The 20,780-nt window shown below is 33.9% G+C and overlaps 1 protein-coding gene across 1 annotated transcript; it reads left to right on the plus strand.

Annotated features, from left to right (window-relative positions):
- The first annotated feature begins 16,426 nt into the window (after nucleotides 1-16,426).
- Nucleotides 16,427-20,362, plus strand: LOC114337027 (toll-like receptor Tollo). Its single transcript, XM_028287415.2, has one exon. It carries the CDS (start codon nucleotides 16,550-16,552, stop codon nucleotides 20,282-20,284), a length of 3,735 nt encoding a protein of 1,244 aa, XP_028143216.1. The 5' UTR covers nucleotides 16,427-16,549; the 3' UTR covers nucleotides 20,285-20,362.
- Nucleotides 20,363-20,780: the final 418 nt, after the last annotated feature.

The raw sequence follows: 20,780 nt of genomic DNA on the forward strand, positions 1-20,780 counted from the left end.
CGATTACAACTATTTAAATATGTATTTACTAAGATTTTTTGTTCTCAGGTAGTGATTTGGAATGTTAGCATATTAAAAGGCACTTAACACGATAGTAGGTAGCGTGGTTTTTATCAAAACGGTTCCGTTGTAAACATGCAGGGTTTGTTTGGAGAGTACTACAAACAATATTAAGATATTCTAGCAGCCTGAATGGCGATGGCGGTTCGTTGTACAAGGTGCGCCCGGTTTGTCAACATATTAATGTGTTTGAATTATTAGAAGTGGTCAAATTGAAGCATTTAATTTTTAAATTTGTAGGAAACCGTGACCCGTTAAAATGGCCCGGTCAAAACAGCCCCGTCAAAAAAGCCCCGTCAAAAAAGTCCCGTCAAAATAGCCCGGAAACAAAATATCCCGGAAACAAATCTTCTCGACACAATAGCCCGTAAACAAAATAGCCCCGACAAAATAGATCGCATACAAAATAGACCCGACTAGGACAGCTCCGGCGAAAACATCCCAATAAAAAATTTTACCTTTTAACGGAGTACAATTTATTTTATCAAAACATCAAGTAAATACATTCTCGTCCAAAACATTATTACATATCCCAAAAAAAGAATGTGTGTGTACTTTGTACGCACGTAAGAAGTTATACTTCTGCTACATATTATGTGATTTTTAAGACAATACCAAAAAGGACATCGCACACATCTTATGGAAAATATAATGTCACTCAAATTCAATAAAATTTATAGCAATAGATTCGTTTTAAATTAACGATCAAATCTTATCATTGCGCCAACTCTCTATTTTCAAAAATAAGAGCAGAAATTGATATAAATAAATCTGAAATCAAATGGGTAGGTACATAAGTTAGAGAGAGAAAAAATATTTTAAAATACCCAGATTTTCGGTACTGCATAAATCAGCGGATTAGTTTCACTAATCCGCTTAGGCCCAGCGGGATTTAAGCTGTTATGAATAGCACTCAGAGCAATAATGATTGTAAACTAACATTTTATGGACTCCAAAAATGTGATTTCGATAAACTTGAATTGCAATTTGCGCCGTAATTAATCATAATTAAGAGTTGGCGCAATGATAAGAATTGATCGTTATATTAAAACGAATCTAATCGTATAAATTTTATTTAATTTGAGTGACATTATATTTTCCATAAGATGTGTGCGATGTCCTTAAAAAAATAAAAGAATAAAACGCACACAAACACATTGAAAAATGCCACAAAGAAAAAATTATTTCTGAACGATAATAATTGTTGGCAAAAATTTTAAATACGCATTTTCTGAAAAAAAAAATTATATAACAAATAGACTTACAATCATAAAATGCATAAAAAAATAAAAAAATAAAAACTTGCATCGGGAATCGAACCCGTGAATTTCGTGGCGCTTTGATTCGTAATCGAAGCCTAGACTCACTCGTCCAATTCCACATTATTTGTCATGTGGAAAAATAGGGTAACTGACGTTTTACTGTTTGACAGTTGTTTTGAATATAATTAAATTATGTAGTTTAAATTTTGTGGAAGAAAATATTAAAATATAACAAAACAGTAAGAAAACAATATATTAGATGAAGATTGGTAGAACTTTTGTTGGTAATCAAATTAAGTATGTAAATCAAAGCATTACATACCTACTAGATAAATAAATCTACGCCAAAAAATCATAATTTAAAAATAAAAATCGGACCTAATTTGGGATTTCTCTCTAAAATCCCCATTCTTGAGAAAATAAATGTATGTATTCCAACCTAATCCAAATGTATAATTACAATTAGTATAGTATAGTTGATCCAAAAGATGGCATAACCCAGACATCCAAAGTGAAAGTTATCCTTCAACACCAAATTGTTCTATATGGTCCACACAATGTCCAGAAAAAAGTCACACCATTTTGTGCGCCGGGTTTGGGGGGGAGAGGGGAGAGAAATCGGTAAATTCGTAGTTTTTTAAGTTTTTCACCGATATTTCTAAAACTGTGCGGTTTAGCATGAACAATCTTCTATACAAAATTGTTCTACATTAAATTTGAAATAAAAAAGGCCCTATGCATAATTTTTCTAAAATGGATGGTTCCAAAGTTACGGAGGTAGTATAGTATAACTGGTCCAAAAAAAGGCCTAACCCAAACATTCAAAGTAAAAGTTTTCTTCCAACACCAAAATGTTCTATATGGTCCACATATTGTTCAGTAAAAAGTTACACCATTTTGAGCGTCCGGTTTGGGAGGGAGATGGGAGAGAAGCCGGTAAATTAGTAGTTTTTTTTAAGTTTTTCGTCAATATTTCTAAAACTATGCTTTAGCGTAACAATGTTATACACAAAGATGTTCTACATAAAATTTAAAATAAAAAATGTTCCATACATAATTGTTATAAAATCAACGGCTCCAGAGTTACGGAGGGTGAAAAGTCGAGGTTTTCGATACTTTTTATATTTTTTGGGCAATATTTATGATATAACTATACCAACAACCCAGACATCCAAAGTGAAAGTTATCCTCCAACATCAAATTGTTCTATATGGTCCACATACTGTTCAGAAAAAAGTCACACCACTTTGAGCGTCGGGTTTGGGGGGGGGGGAGAGGGGGGAGAAATCGGTAAATATAAAAAGTATCGAAAACCTCCACTTTTCACCCTCCGTAACTCTGGAACCGTTGATTTTATAACAATTATGTATAAAACCTTTTTTGTTTTAAATTATATGTAGTACATTTTTCTATAGAACATTCCTTACGCTAAAGCATAGTTTTAGAAATATTGACGAAAAACGTAAAAAAACTACTAATTTACCGACTTCTCCCCCATCTCCCTCCCCAAACCGGACGCACAAAACGGTGTAACTTTTTACTGAACAATATATGGACCATATAGAACAATTGGGTGTTGAAGGAAAACTTTTACTTTGGATGTCTGGGTTAGGCCTTTTTTTGGACCAATTATACTATAATACCTCCGTAACTTTGGAACCGTTCACTTTAGAAGGGTTATGCATGGGCCTTTTTTATTTCAAATTTAATGTAGAACAATTTTGTGTAGAAGGTTGTTCATGCTAAACCGCTTAGTTTTAGAAATATTGACGAAAAACCTAAAAAACTACGAATTTGCAGATTTCTACCCCCTCTCCCCCCCAAACCGGACGCGCAAAATGGTGTGACTTTTTTCTGAACATTATGTGGACCATATAGAACAATTTGGTGTTGGAGGATAACTTTCACTTTGGATGTCTGGGTTTGGGTCTAACTATACCATACTAAATATGATTATAATAAAAACTACTTACCAAATTAGAATGAGTTTTCCTTGTCCAAAATAGTCCAAAAGTCCAAAAATATAGGTATATGAAAACTATTTAAAAAGGCAGTATAACTATTAACTAACTTTATTTCTTTTCCCACAAATTTCAAAGCGCAACTACCATAAATAATCAAACTACGTACAGCTGTGCCACAGCCGCCATATTGAATAATTCTTGACATGTCATTTGAACATCCAATCAGAACAAAGTTATAATGCGCATGCGCCGGGCTGATAGGTTTTAACATATAAAAATTCACCCTCATATCGCCGGTAAAGAAGTATAACTTCAAAAATTAGTCATCATCATCATCATTCAACCCGGATCTATCCACTGCTGGATATCGGTCTCCGTCAGTCTAAAAAATTAGTAAACAATACTAAATTATAATAATTAGATAATGTTTCAATATAAAAATTAAAAGGTAAGGTTCGCAAAAATTCCAATGACTAGAAAACACAACGAATAAAGAAAGTGACGCCGTACAACTAAACGATTTGAATAAGGAAATCAAAGAAATCAAAGGCTGAAATATGATGAAAAGTAGAAACACGTAAAAGAAGAGAACATGCAACAGAATTGACAAAGAGGTAGATATTACTGATAGATAGGTACTGTTCATCATCATTATCATCATCATCATCCAGCCTGTGTCCAAAGTTGAATATAGGTCTCTGCTAATTTCTTCCAGTTCTGTTGGTATTGAGCTTCCTACAGCAAATTCTCAGCGACTCTTTTGACGTCGTTAGTCCATCTTGTAAGTGGTGTACCTCTGCTTTTCACCGTAAGACAAGACAAAAATAGATGGACGAGTGAACAGTGCGAAGAAATTAAAATGTTAGAGAAAAGATACGGCATCATAAAAAAGTCAAATAAGGAATCTGTAAACCTAAAGGATCAGGGTGTGTAGAGAATACCCGCAGATCCGCGATAGACGGGGGGGGGGGTAATCTTCTTAAGACCGTCTGGGAAGGTGTCCCAGGTGTGTCAGATTCAGTCCGTCCTATCTTGCCGGGCCGCCTACCGACTAGACCCACCCCCTCTTTCTCCAGCCGACAGGTCTGGAACCGCTCTTAACGAGCATATCTGACCCGTCGTCCTTACCCATAGCTCCCCTCTGGCACTCCAGGAACCAACCAAAGAATGCCAGTTGACAGTTACGAGCAACTCCAGTCATTCATGCTTTCATCTATGCACGCTTTCTCATCCACCCATTCATTCTGATATTAAGATGGGGCAGTCTATGTAGGTCGGATATAAAAGGTCCTTCCCCACCGATTTCCCCCATAAAAGAAGAAACAAGAATAAAAGAGATGAGAAAAAGAAAAAGAGCAGAGAGAGTATGAGGGAGAGAAAAGAAGAGAAAATAAAAGGGAAAGAAACGTCCGTCTTCCTCAAATATTCTCTGCCGTCTCTATCCCTCTGAACCTTTACTTTGTGTTCTTCCTGCTGGTTTATAATCTACGTATCGCTTGCATACATCACCGTGATTGTGTCCTTATTTATTCTCCCCGTGTCCTTATTTATTCTCATTAGTATTAGATCAGGAAACATTAAAACTACAGGGTAACACTCCCTCGTGCTTAATGTATGCTGATGATGTAGTGTTATTAGGAGTAGGAAATAGTGAAATCGATTTAGAACAAAAACTGGAACAGTGGAGAGTAGCTCTTGAGAGAAAATGTTTAAAACTTAGTAGAACATCAGCGATAATATACGAGTCTAAATGTTGGGCACTTAAAAAGAAAGAGGAACAACGAAGCATGTGGCGGAAATAAAAATCCATAGATGAGATGAGTGGAATGATAATAATATAAAGAATATAATTAAGAATGAGTATATTAGAAAAAGTAGAAAGAATGGACGACGACAGACGGCCAAATCAAATTCTAAAATGGACGCCAAGGAAAGAAGGAAGAGAGGAAGGTCGAAACCATCCTGGCTAGACGACATTCAGAAGGCAATGTCGGAAAGGAATCTTCACCCTGGCGAACCCTGGAAACTGGGAACCGGAAGACGAAGAACGCTATAAATATCCGGGGTAATAATAAATATTAGAGAGAGAAAGTCTAGGGTTAGTACTAATTATGATAAATTAAAAGTTAACAGGTTAAGAGGGTTTGTCATGTTCAACGTCAGGAAGATGATCAACCAATATGAATAATTGCTGAGAAGGTTCCTGGGAGGAGTAGGAGAGTAAGGCCAAAGAATTCCTGGGAGAACACGCGTAGGCAGGATGTGTCGGTAAAGGGGGTTGATATTGGTATGATCCAAGACAGAAACTTATGAACAAATGTAATTAGGGAAGCCGACCCGCAAATCGCAAACTCGCAAAAATGGATAATGTCAAAGAAAATGATGATGATGACAGCAAAAACGATTTCAGGAGTGGAAATCGAAAAGTCAAAAATTAGATATTTAAAAATATAATTTTTATTACAATCAATTGTGGTTTTATCCCATACAGCATTGTAACTTAAACATGCCACAAGAAAACATTTTCAAAACTGCAATACATGTGTATCCTTTTGTGCTCGAACTTACTTATTCCAAACAATGTTTCTTATTAGTCCAGGGCGCATCTGTTTTGAGATGGACGTTGAGAGGTGACTCAAATTTTTTTGCAGAAATTGCTTGAAAATAACTCAAATAATAATATTTGAGTTATCCTCCCACTTAAAATGGTCCGGAACGTTGTTTAAATACTCAAAATGTCAAAATATGAAGGAAAAATTCGATTTTTTTATTGGTTTTTGATTATAACTTTAAAACTATTTATTTCTGAGAAAAGTTGTACTGGCATAAAAGTTGCGTAATTAAATTTTCTAAAATACAGAATTGGTTAAAAATTTAAAAAATAGTCACCCTTGTTGCAAAATAGCAATAATTGCGAAAAAAACCATACAAAAACAAGTATTCGCATTTTACGTTTCTCAACCATTTACGCTACACTTAGGACTTTCATATTTTACCCAGAAAAACTTTATGATATAGTAAAACAATACTGTTAATTTCATTAAGATCAGTTCAACAGTTATTGCAAAATAAATTTTGAAATCCAGCTCTCGCAAGGAAAAATCATTTTTTTTTAATGTTGCAGGACTGAAAATAAAGCAGATAACAAGTTGAATTTTTTTTTGTTTATAGAAGTGTACTGTACCTTTCATTTGCAATTTGCAAAATTAAAATCGATTAATTACCCCGGCATCAGGAAATTTTTTAAATAAACATTAATTTTTGGTGCTACGCGCAGTTCGATTCACACAAGTTAATTTCCACCAAAATTTCTTCCAATCTTTATCTACCATATTATTTTCTTACTTTATATTTTGTTCTATTTTAATATTTTAATTCCACAAAAATCAAACTAATTTTATTATTGTTTGTGAAATATTGTTTAAACAATTGCATATGTTTAAAAATGATAAACTTTTATTCTCTAAGTTAACATATATCAACAAAGACAGTTTTTGCTAAAAAAGTGTCATTTCAAAAGATAGAGTATGTGTTTTTATTTTGCAATAAACAAATTTATTTATTTATATCGAAATGTAATAAAAATTAGAATGTATCAATCATTATCAAAGGTCATTGGAATGCCCAATCAGAGCAAACTATCCAGATCAATAATTAATGTTTATTTAAAAAAATTCCTGACGCCGTGGTAGTTAAACGATTTTAATTTTGTAAATTGCAAATGAAAGGTACAGTACACTTCTATACGTAAAAAAATTCAACTTGCTATCTGCTTCATTTTCAGTTCTGTAACATTTTGAAAAAAATGAATTTTTTTTTGCGAAAGCTGGATTGCAAAATTTATTTTGCAAAATCTGTTGAACCGATCTTAATGAAATTTACAATACTGTTTTATTGTATCATGAAGTTTCTCTGGGTAAAATATGAAGGTCCTAAGTGTAGCATAAATGGTTTAAAAATATAAAATGCAAATACTTGTTTTTGTATGTTTTTTTCGCAATTATTGCTATTTTGCAACAAGGGTGACTATTTTTTAAATTCTTAACCAATTCTATATTGTAGGAACTTTAATTATGCAACTTTTATGTCAGTACAACTTTTCTCGGAAATGAATATTTTTAGAGTTATAATCAAAAAACCAAGAAAAAAATCGAATTTTTCCTTCATTTTTTGACATTTTGATTATTTAAACAATGTTCCAGACCTTTTTGAGAGGGAGGATAACTCAAATATTAATATTTGAGTTATTTTCAAGCAATTTCTGCAAAAAATTTTGAGTCACCTCTCAACGTCCAAATGTACTAATATTTTTACAGATGCGCCCTGGTCTATATAATCTCTCTTATTTGCCGCTACTAAATATTACAATTGAGCAAAACTGATAAACCATCGTTGACAGATCAGCGGTTGTTATTTTTTCTCGACTTCCCGTCACGTACCCTAACACTAACAAGTGATCTCGCTACTCTTCGCCATCGCCTTGATTAATAAATGAACACCGTCCCCGAAGACAAACCGCGAACACATCTAGCACAGGCTGTGGCTGTGGTGCTATAAAACAGCGGCCATCGTCTGAGTCTGGCGTGCCGTATTATTACCCAATTAATAACCCAACCGAGTGGAATCCAGCTACACGAAAAACCCATCTTTGGGAGGAATATTGAAAGATCCCTACAACCAAATCGAGCAGGCGGCAGAGATAGCCGTAAAGGGTAATGATATTTTATAAACTTTCAACGACTATACACGTGTCTCTCTTTTTCGCGTTATAAATTAAGATTGCCATTAAATTAACGGTATTGTATTTGTCACTAGCAATCAACAAAAACAGTCCTTTTGCATTAATTTTTTATATATTATACTGTTATGCTCTATTACATCTATTTAATTTAGATTGATTAGCAAATTCTTACTTTAGTTAATTATTCAATTATTTTATTTATTGCCTATGTAAAACAAAAACTAAATTCAAATTAAATTTTCCAATCAATTTTATTCTCAGGGCTAATTTTGTATTGTATATGTTACAGTTCAAGTTGATTATCCAGTTGGAGTTGACTCCAACTAGTTGGAGTCAACTCTAACGGCTGGTTTCAGTAAAAGTTGATTTTAAATATAAAATGAAGATTTATATTCAACATTTACTAGTAAAAGTAGACTCCAACTAGGAAAAGTATACTCTTCCCAATGCCATTTAGTAAAAGTTGATTCTGATTCACACAAACAGCCGATTCTAGAAATTAAATGTTACTGAATATGTTCAAACTAGTCTAGGCTGTATCGTCGCCCCCGTTGGGTAAATTACTCCGATTCTAATTTTTTGCACAAACTTACTCAAAAAGAGGTCCTCATAACAAATCTACTGGGTGCCAGGCAGTATCTTGATCGATAAATTGTTAACAATTTTTTTTAGACAAATTCACAAAAATAATTTTTTCACTTCGAACATTTTTTTTAGATCATTTGGGTTATTCTGAGCCAAAAAAGTATTTTGTGATTTTTCTCTAACATTGATTGTTGTCGAGTTATACGCGATTTAAAATTTGAAAAATGCGAAAATAGCCATTTTCAAGGCTTAACTCAATTAAAATCCATTATTATGAAAGTCAGAAAGTGACCAAATCAAAGTTTATAGCCCCTCTACAAGATCCAGCAGAAATGTTTGTCACTATTTTATTACTAAGCTTTATCTTTAATTATTAACAATGAGCACTAAGTGCGTATCAGGCGGCCGTCAATGGGGAGTGCTAAAGAGATGCACCATTCCGGCCGTCCAATGGTGGATCTCACTCGCACTCACATTGACGGCCGCCTCAATACAAGGTTAGCGCTCATTGTTGATAATTAAAAATAATATCTTATTAATGAAATAATGACAAAAATTTCTTCAGGATCTTATAGAGGTAGTTTTAATCTTTGATTTTTTTAGTTTCTGACTTTCATAATATATAATATCGTATGGCATTTTTGCCTTTCGGACAGTTCCGGCGCCAATTACATCTTTAACCCTGTTTCAAGTAACTAGTGTCGATGTACACTAGCCCAGGGGGACCGACTGCTTAACGTGCTCTCCGAGGCACGGTGAGACGGCTCGTGTCATTATTGAAAATGAAAATGGTTTGTCTTTAGCAGGGCTCGAACCCACGTGCACTAGCGTATGAGGCCAGCGATTATGCCGTTACTCCACGGCCGCTCGCTCGACTTTCACACAATAATTATCTTTAACCGAGTTATTAAACCTTGAAAATGGTTATTTTGGCGTTTTTCAAATTTTAAGTCGCTAATAACTCGACAACAGTCAATTTTAGAAAAAAAAAGGCCCAAAGTAACACTTTGTTGTATTGAAAGAAGAATGTTACTTTACCTGCCGCGATAATTAATCAAATTAACCGAGATTGAATGTAAGTGGTCAATTTCAGCAATCGATTATTTATTTCAGTGAAATTAAAATTTATTTACTTTAATTATTAAAAATATTGTACGAAATTTATCTTATTATTAATAAAATTTATGTCAAAAGGTGAAATTCTATAGTGTTTCGCAATTATATTCATACAAAATAAATCAAAACTTTACAGATTTAGTAATTAGGTAGGTATACAATATTGATAACTATCGATTACACATCAAAACCGACCATCATGCAAAAGTCATCTGTCATTACTGTCATACGAATTTTTTATTTCGTCTAAAATTAAAAAAAATCCTCAAAGTTTAAGTAAGTGTTAACGTTTTTTATGATTGACGATACAATTTTACCACCTCAATACTCTTTATCGAACGCGTCTGTTCCTCTGCTCGTAATATCAGACTCTTTCGATAAAGAGTCACTTTACTGACTGACTTTACTGAAATTGGTTAAACAATTTTTCGACCGCGGTACCGCGTGACACCCTGTGTATTTGTTATAAGGATTGTTATACGGATGTATTTCTTTGAGTAAGTTTGTGCAAAAAATCGGATCAGAATAATTTACCTAACGGGGGCGACGTTACAGACTATACTAATAAGTAGTTGAAACGGTCAAAACAAAGAAACGCACACTCATCAAAAATGCACTTGAGATTCTCGTATAATCAACATTTACTGAATCGATCCAGGAAGAGTCAACTCCAACTAGTAAAAGTTGATTTAAATTTTTAAAATCAACTTTTATTGCTCGTTTCAGTTGGAGTTGACTCCAACTAGTTGGAGTCAACTCTGACTGAGAATCAACTTGAACTGTAACATATACAATACCTGTGATCTATGGCTTCTAATATTTCTGATTGCTTACTTCTTTCAGGGTGGAAACAGGGAAATTGAAAACACTCACTATCATATAAATGTAATCTATTGTTTTTATCAAATAAGCCGTGTACATGGGATTCGAAAAATATTAAATTTAAACTTTGTTGCAACAATCTCTTACTTAATCAATTAAACTCTAACTCTGATATCTCCTTGTTTTGACAAAAAATTATTTAAATAATTTATTATTTCTTCTTCTTCTTTAAGTACCGTGCCCAAATTTTTAGGCGTAGGTAGCTTCCATAACAATTTGCCGATATCGTTCTCGATCTTGTGCGGCATGTAACAATTGATCTGCTGATAAGCCAGTCCATTGACGAAGGTTTCGGAGCCATGAATATTTCTTTCGACCAATTCCTCTTTTTCCGTCGATCTTTCCATCGAGTATTAACTGCAGTATCCTGTATCTGCTACCTCTCATTATATGCCCCAGATATTCAAGTTTTCTCTCTTTTATCATCTTCATTAAGTCACCTTCGCCTTGACCTACTCTGTTTAAGACTTCTCTGTTTGAAATGCGTTGAACCCAAGATATTCTGAGCATTCTACGATACGACCACATCTCAAAGGCTTCTAATTTGTTCATCATGTTAACCTTCATGATCCAGGTTTCACATCCATATAGTAATACAGGATACACATAACATTTTAGGAACTTGATTCTTAGTTGTAAGTTCAGCTGAGAGTTGCTCAGAATAGATCTAAGTTTCATAAATGCTCCTCTTGCAATTTCTATACGAGTTTTAATTTCTTCATCCGGATTTAGTGTCTCGTTTATCCAACATCCTAGGTATTTAAAATGGTTAACTTTTGTTATTGATTCATCATTGACAATTAGTTGCATAGGGCCGACGTCTTGTTTACTAACCACAAGTAACTTTGTATTTGTTGCATTTATGTTAAGTCCGTTATTGGACTAATACCGTAATTTATTATTTACTCATACTAAATTTAATAAAATTTACTTTTCTTCTTTTGACTTAACTTCTTAAATTTTAAATGACTAACTGCGTAAAAGAAAAGTTCAATAAACAAATATGGGTTTGATATAAACAAATTTTCTCCATTCCGACAAATAATTTGACTGACCTTTTTGTTTCTTCACTGCCTCGTTCTCTGGATTGCGCCGTCCTTGATTCTTCCAAACCCGTACTCTCTGGATGTTGCGAAAAAGTCCCTCTCGTCACGACTGCTTCCAAAAATCATACAGGATTTGCTCGAATTCTGTTACTTAGTTTTCCTTGTTCGATATCTTGTGCAAAAAGATATTAATCAGCTACTCGTTCTAGACAAAACAAAGGAAGCTCCCTCGGACCAGGAAAATTGACTCTTCAACCGGTCGACAATTTGGTTTCAACTTGATTCTGCTCGCAAAGGCCGATTACACACACTCTACACTGATTACTAAACTTTTTAAAACAAAAAACTGGACTGCCTTCCACCGATGTTAATTACACAGTGCCCTCTCGTCTCTCGCTAAATTCTGACTCCCTTCTACCTCAGCTTTCCCACTCAATCCAAAACACGCCTCTCTCCAAACCTTTCATACCCATTTCTTCTGAAACCAAATATTTTTTCACAGAACTTTACCAATTTGTCATATTTCAAAAGATATCATAATTAGTTCTTTCCTACTTTCTACTTTAACATCTAAAACTCATACAATGTGTATATCACATTAAAAACCTTCCCGGAAAGGATCTTAAAACCGTCTTTGTTTTCGACCACGATGTCCACTTTCTAATCACCGCAATGTTTGTTCATGTCCCGTGCATTTCGTCGAATCACCTATTAGTCGTTTCACTTTTTCCCGAAACACTTGCTTAATAGAAAAATTAAATTCTAAACAATTTTGGTGATATATAGGGTGATGAAAAACTATGATTTCATGGTCGTTGATATAAATTTAATTTTTTCTGAATTTCTTTACAAAAAAACGATTCTACAACAATACATTTACATTTATACTCTTTTCTACATAATCCTATATTTCGTTAGAAGTCACTAACATCAACTAACATCATCAGGGATGTAGGTGGAGATTGTCGTCATATTTATAAGTATAGACAACCAAACTTATATTATAAAAAAAGTTGATTAATAGCAAGCTGAAGATTTGTTAATAGCTTATAGTACAGAGTAATAAGGATTTTCTCGGGACACTCAAAGATCCAGGTAGCTGACTACTTTTTTAGTTATTGTAGACCTATAGGAAGAAAACCTACATGTTTCCTGCCTAGATTTCGCGTCCGTTTTTTAATTATTAACAATTTAGTGCAAAAATCGCGATTTTTTCGGTTTTTTGCACCCCATTCAAAAGCTAAAAAGTTGACATAAAACTACAAAATTTAAATTTTTAGAACATTGAAAAACCTCCAAAATGCCGATTTTTTAAAGTTAAAAGTTAATTTGTTGCTATGCAAACTGCAAAATAAGTGAAAATCGTATTAATTTGTTAATAACTTTTACTAAAACTACCTTAGAACTTTAGTGTTTCACCCAAAGTTGGATATTGGGGTCCTTAACAAACCCTCAAAATTTGAGACCGATTCATTAATTAGTTTAAGAGTTATTCTATTTGTTTATCCCAGAGACCTTTATTTTGCAATAAGATAAGACAGAAAATAATGAAGATAGAGCAATTCTGAGTATGCCAAATGAAAGTAGAAGAGTGATAGTATCAAAATGCATTAAAAAAAAAGATAAAAAATAATTAACATAGTCAAAAATCCTAATGCCAAATTTTTAAAATTTTGCAGTTTATAAACATTTAGAATAACTTTAAAAATATTGTCCGTAGAAACAACCTTTTTATACAATATTTGAAAAGATAGTATTTTAACACGAATTTTCAAATAAAAAAAAATTAGCTTGGGCTCATTTGGAACAAAGTTAGCCATATTTTTTTTTAATTCACAGCTAATTTGTTTATAATAATTAAGGAATCTCATTAATGCCATTTTGTATGGGACAGAATGGAATTTGTATTATTTTTTAAAAAATTTGCACAAACATTTTACCTTCACAGCACCCTCTACGATTTTTCAAAAATGTAGTGCAAACGATTACTAGAAGGACCCTACAAATCCAGCGAGTTAAAATACCGAAAAAACAATTTCAAACGAATATAATTTGCTGTATCTCCGGATCAACTCAATGGATTTTGATCTTTCTTTTATTAATTGGTATGTAATTTTTACGTACATTACAAATATGCAATTTGTTTATAAATTTATTAAATAATAAACAGTCTAATTTGTTTAAACAATTCTTGAAAAAATATTTTTTTTAAAATCTATTTTTTTAATCATAGTATCATCAATAATCACAGAAAAAGTTAAAGTACACTTTAATAAATAAATGATTTTTATTAGATAATTATTTATTAAAGATAATTTATTTATTAAAGTATACCTTAACTTTATCTATGATTAATAGGGATAGTATGATTAAAATCATGGATTTTTGGGAAAACATTATTTTTTCAAAAATTGTTTAAACAAATAAATAGACAAATTGCATATTTGTAATGTACAGAAAAATTACATACAAATTAAAAATAGAACGATCAAAATATATTCAGCAGATCCCGAGATATAGAAAGTGATAGTAGTTTTAAGTTGCTTTTTTTAGTTTTTGAACTCGTGCATTTTTCGGCTCCCAGCTCCCCCTTCACTTACCACGACTAGTCACCAATTTTCTAATATGCAAAATGATTTTTCTACGGACAATATTTTTAAAGTTATTTATTCTAAATGTTTTTAAACTACAAAATTTCACAAATTTTGCATTAGGATTTTTGACTATATTAGATAATTTTTTTATCGTTTTTTAGTATTAGTATTTTGATAGTATTACTTTTCTACTTTCATTTGGCATACGCAGAATTGTCCTATCTTCATTATTTTCTGTCTTATGTTATTGCAAAATAAAGGTCTCTGGGATACACAATTAGTTGACAATTGCAAAAAAATTAATTTCGCATAACTATTGTAAAAATGAATGTAAAGCTTTGAAATTTTTGTCAAATGAGGGTTCTTTGGTGCTTAATATGTGACAAAAATTTCAAAGCGATTCATTCAATTTTATTGTTTAAATTTTATTCAAATTGTTTATCCCAGAGAGCATATTTTTGCAATAACATGTCAGAAAAAAAATGATGTTAGAACCAATCCACAATAAAAGAGCATGAGCTATATTTTCAACTTGGTTTAAAAAAAGTAAATAAAAAATGCATTTATTAGTAATAAATAATAATTATGCAAAAGTATCGTCAATCTTTTCTTATAAACTTTTTATTTTTTTTATAGAATAAATTATTTATATTTATTACAATTTTTTATCAATTATATATAAATAATATTACTATAAAACAGAGTAAAAAAATATATATTTTTTTAAAAGTTATTCAAAAAGTTTATAAGGGAAAATTGACGACACTTTTGCATAATTATTTATTACTAATAACCGTTTTTCACTGTTTTTAAACCAGTTTGAAAGTCTAGCTCATGCTCTTTCATTTGACACCTGTAAAATTTTTATCACCTATTAAGCACCAAAGAACCCTCATTTGACAAAAATTTTAAAGCTGTACACTAATTTTTACAATAGTTATTGTAAAATTAATGTTTTTTCAATTTCGACTTTTTTCGCAATTATATTAACAATACATGAGCATATCAAACTTTATAATACGCCATTTTAAAGCTTTTTCCATGCTCTCGAAGATGTTTATATTAGAAAAACCATATTTTCCATTTATTAAAAAAAAAAAGGAAAAAAGGCCGTTTCTTGACATTAAATTGTTTATAACTAAAAATGGCTGCCAGACACTACGCAGGAAATAGTTACAATTTGTTCTTATAGGTATTACCTGTCGAAAAAACGCTTTAGTACCTTGGCTGTTGAAGTGTCACGAACAGGGTATATTTTTGTCTTATTACCCTGGCCTAATATATAACTAGTAGAATTTTTAATTTTGAAAAAAAATGCTTTTTTTAAGTAACTTAAAAATTATTAGAGATACTTAAACCATAAAAAAGTAACTTTTTCTTAAGGGGCCTCATAGCTTTGGTTGCCTAGGGGCCTCAAGATCCTTAATCCGGCACTGGTCCCCGGGTATGTTTTGACATATGTACAGCTGTTCCTATACCTCTTATTTACTAGCATGTAATCAATCTGATTTCTCACAATCCTTCTTACAGAATCCTGTGGACATTTCCAGGTGTACAATTTCCTTGGGTGTATCTTAAACCAGATACATATATAACAAAAAGAAATGACACAGAAATGAACATAATATGCTGTGTAAAGCCACCGATAAAAAAGTAAGTACACATAATTTGTCCAGTTGTTTATATTCATATAAGTTGTTGATGACCCCCCGTATATCTATATTTTCTAATCTAATCTGAAGTCGTGATTTGCGGTCATAGACTAGCTATTTTTATGTATAAATATACTAATTTGTATAAATAAGTCTAATTTAATCAGTAGTAGTAGAATTGTAAAAAATTTTAAACAAAATTATATATTTAGATTTTAATGAGTATGTCACAAAGTGGACGTGATTTTGTAATTATTTCGGAGATATGTATTTTTACGTAAAGCCCTAAATCAAAATTTTTTGTGAAAAGTCGTAAAACGCGATTTTTATAGATTTTTTTATGAATTCGTTCGTCGGTTTTGCATACCACTAACCGAAGAACGCGAAGAAGGAGTTACCAACGACTTCTTCGGCGTGTGTTATTGAGAACCAAGAAGCAACGGCACCACAGCACGGCAGTACCTACTTGCGAGAGAACGACCATCGGAGGGGACAAGTCAAGGGGAGGGTGAAAGCACCGAGAAGTTAGTGGCCTTGTATTAACAACTGCTTCAGTCAAGCATCGAACAGCCGGGTGAAACGGTCATGTTACAAAACATTGACTCTATATACAATGGTGTAAATCGAAGTGGTACGCGAGCGCGATCATGGGTACCACGGTGGTGTGCGCCCTGTTGTTCGGGGCGATTTTTAGTGTCCTCTCGGCGTCTTTGAGCAAAACCCTCCGGTACCAAGCACCCGATGAGTGCAAGTGGATAGTGGCGGATAGCAACTCCGACGACGACGTCGCTCTATTATGTCGTCTGCGAACCATCAACAGTGAACTGGAAAACACCAATTTCAGTGTGATCCAACCCCAACATACGGTTCGGTTAAGGCTCGAGTGCAGTGACGCATTGTTTTTTCAAAGTTCCTTAAGTGCTGGCAGCTTTAAACCCCTCGTCGAACTCCGGGAGTTATCCATAGAGTACTGCAAAATCGGAAACTTATCCGATGGTGCTTTTCGCGGTCTCAAAGAGCTTCGCAACTTAACTATTCGCACCCACAACACCGATTGGTCTGCGATGACACTTGATGTGTCACCTAACGCCTTTACAGAGGAATTACGAAACCTAGAAAGGTTAGATTTGGGTGAAAACAACATGTGGAGTCTACCAGAAGGTGTTTTATGTCCTCTTTACACACTAGAAGTTCTCAATTTAACCAGAAACCGACTTCGAGAGGCTACGAGTTTTCGCTTCACTTCAAATCCTTCGGAAAAGTGTTGTGCTAATCTAAAACTCCTAGATTTATCCAGGAACAACATCGACAGGCTACCATCAAGTGTTTTCTCTGGACTATCACATCTACAGAAGCTGTATTTACAAGGTAACGGTCTTCACCATTTAGCAGATCGGGTTTTAGAAGGGCTCACTTCATTAAACATTTTAAAACTATCAGATAACAATCTAGTCAGTCTTCCGCCAGAGTTATTTGCCGATACCCGCGAAATACGGGAAATGTACCTTCAGAACAATTCCATCAATGTTTTAGCTCCTGGTTTGTTTAGTGAATTGTTGCAGCTGTTGGTGTTGGATCTGTCACACAACGAACTAACTGCAGATTGGATAAACACAGCAACCTTCGCAGGTCTAGTGAGATTAGTAGTTTTAGATATTTCCTTCAATAGAATAACAAAATTAGAACAATCTGTTTTTAGAGATCTTTATAGCTTGCAAATTTTAAGAATCAACGACAACTTTGTCGAGTATTTACCTGAAAATACCTTTTCTGCACTGTATAATCTGCACACTTTGATCATTTCAAATAACAAATTGATAAAGATTGAAAGTGATACTTTCAACGGCCTTTATGTACTTTCCTTATTGTCTCTTGATAACAATAAGATATCTATCATACACCCTGAAGCTTTAAAAAATTGTTCGAGCTTGCAAGATTTACATTTGAATGGCAACAAACTGACAGATGTCCCCGACGTTTTAAAAAAAGTTCCTTTACTGAAGACTCTAGATTTAGGCGAAAATCATATCAACGTTATTACTAATGAAACTTTTAGCGATTTGAAACAAATGTACGGACTAAGGCTGACTGAAAATAACATAGGAAACATATCGAGAGGAATTTTCGATAAAATGACTGCACTAAAAATCCTCAACTTGTCCCGGAATAAAATCCAAAGGGTTGCCCCTGGTTCCTTCGATAGCAATCTTAATTTGCAAGCAATACGATTGGATGGCAATTATCTGACTGACATTGGCGAGTTATTTGGGAAATTACCTAGTTTAGTGTGGCTGAATATCTCAGACAATCAGCTGAAATGGTTTGATTACGCCCTGATACCAACTGGCTTACAATGGCTAGACATCCATTCTAACCAAATAGAGGAACTGGGTAATTATTTTGAAATTGAATCGACGTTATCGTTGAGCACTTTTGATGCCAGCTCTAACAAACTGACTGAAATTACAGGCAGCGCAATTCCTAACAGCGTAGAAGTTTTATTTTTGAACGACAATATTATATCCAAAGTTCAATCTTACACTTTCTTTAAAAAGCCTAATTTAACAAGAGTTGATTTGTTCGGAAATAAAATAACAAGTCTTGATCCTAACGCACTAAGAATCTCTGCAGTTCCTCCCGAAAAGGATCTACCGGAGTTCTACATTGGAGGAAATCCTTACAAATGCGACTGCACTATGGAGTGGCTCCAGAAGGTAAATTTAGGCAATCGAGCAAGGACTCAACCAAAACTAGTAGATTTAGAAAGTATTTATTGCCAATTATTGTACAATAGAGGTGCAACTTATATTCCTTTAGTCGAAGCAGCTCCTTATCAGTTCCTATGCACTTACGAAACTCACTGCTTTGCTTTGTGCCACTGTTGCGACTTTGATGCCTGTGATTGCGAGATGACTTGTCCAACAAACTGTACTTGTTATCACGACCAGTCTTGGTCAGCCAATATAGTAGATTGTTCTTCTAGTGGATATGTAACCAAACTTCCCGATCAAATTCCTATGGATGCTACTCAGATATATCTAGATGGGAATGATTTGAGAGCGTTGAACAGTCATGCCTTTATAGGACGAAAACGGTTGAAAGTATTGTTTTTGAACAATTCAAATATCGAAACAGTGCAAAATAGAACTTTTAACGGCTTGAAGGAACTAGAGATACTTCACTTGAACGGAAATAGATTGAATGAGCTTCATGGGTACGAGTTTGAAGGTTTGGAGAGCTTGATGGAGATTCATCTTCAATCGAACAGGATAATATCGATAAATAATCACACCTTTGCAAGTATGAAGAAGCTGAAGGTGTTGAAACTGGATCATAACAGGCTAGTGGTGTATAACATGTGGAATTTACCTTCAACCCTTATCGAAGTTACGTTAGCGCACAATCCGTGGTCTTGCGATTGCGATTTTACTGAACGCCTTCGGGAGTGGATGAGACGCGGCGACTCTGTTCAAGATATTTCTTCGGTAAAGTGTGTTTTCAATGCAACCGATATAGACTTTTATAACTTAGACGCTTACTTGGACAGTGCGGATACCGGTTTCTTCGTGAATCAAGAAAACGGTTCTTGTTCGGGTGTCGCCAATATAGATAATAGCATTAACGGAAATTTAACAGCAACAAAAACTATCATACATCGGCAAGTCATTCAAGATTACTTGCCACTTTTAGTAATTACTTTAACTGTTTTTGCCGTGATCGTCTTGTTAATTTTACTTATCTTCATTTATAGACAAGAGGTTCGTGTGTGGTTGCATTCTAAGTTCGGAGTAAGGTTGTTCCAGCGAGCTGGAGACTTAGATAGGGACGATCGCGAAAAACTTTTTGACGCTTTCGTGAGTTATAGTTCAAAAGACGAAGCGTGGGTAGCAGAAGTTCTAGCGCCGGCTCTAGAACCAAACTACAAACTGTGTTTACATTACAGGGACTTCCCCGTGGGTGCGTTTCTCGCGGATACTATTGTACAGGCCGTAGAATCCTCGAAAAGAACAGTCATGATTTTGTCTGAAAACTTTATCAAATCCGAATGGTGTCGGTTCGAGTTCAAATCCGCCCATCACCAAGTCCTTCGCGACCGACGAAGACGTTTGATCGTGATCCTCCTCGGTGAAGTGCCTCACAAAGACTTGGATCCCGATATTAGACTCTACTTAAAAACTAATGTGTATATTCAGTGGGGAGATAAGTTCTTCTGGGAGAAGCTGAGGTACGCATTGCCTGATGTGCCCAACATCGGCAGACATCACAGTTCTGTGAGGAGTCCTCACGTCCATCACCACGTCCATCGACATAGCGCTAGAGGACAGGCGCCGAATCCTCCAGGAAATGGTAGTACCACCAGGACGGTGGCCATCCACATATGACCATGAATGCAGTCAAACCTACGGTAACAAAGTCATGTAAAGTTATTTTGTCAAAATTATAGAGTTTATATATATTTAGTTAACTAATTTTACAAGTGATTGCTTATATACCTACATACAATTATCAGTTATTTGTACGAAATAACTGATTTTTATACCAATAACAAATTACGGATTAGTACTAACTCTGGTCTGTCAAAGTCGAATTAGACCAGAAAAGTAACGTTTTCTGCAAAATACTGTCTGTTACAGGAATCTAAAAACAGCTTTTGATAAATTTGCTGATAACAGTACGTATTAACTAAATAAAATATGCAAAAATTTTCATGTTTTACTAACTTATAAACAATGTAATTGACTATTCTAATTGGGAAATAAGCCACAATTTAACTTGAAAATGATTTTATTGACGTTTCTACTTCTAATTCGGAGGTCGTTGTCTAAATACAACATATTAATAAATTAAACAAACTTTGTTGCTTAGTAAAAAAATTCT

Source organism: Diabrotica virgifera, chromosome 8 (genome assembly GCF_917563875.1).
Source record: "Diabrotica virgifera virgifera chromosome 8, PGI_DIABVI_V3a".
Taxonomy (NCBI): Eukaryota; Metazoa; Arthropoda; class Insecta; order Coleoptera; family Chrysomelidae; genus Diabrotica; species Diabrotica virgifera.

What these genes read in the sequence shown, in the direction of transcription:
- LOC114337027 (XM_028287415.2), top strand. Translation starts at nt 16,550, where the DNA reads ATGGGTACCACGGTGGTGTGCGCCCTGTTGTTCGGGGCGATTTTTAGT.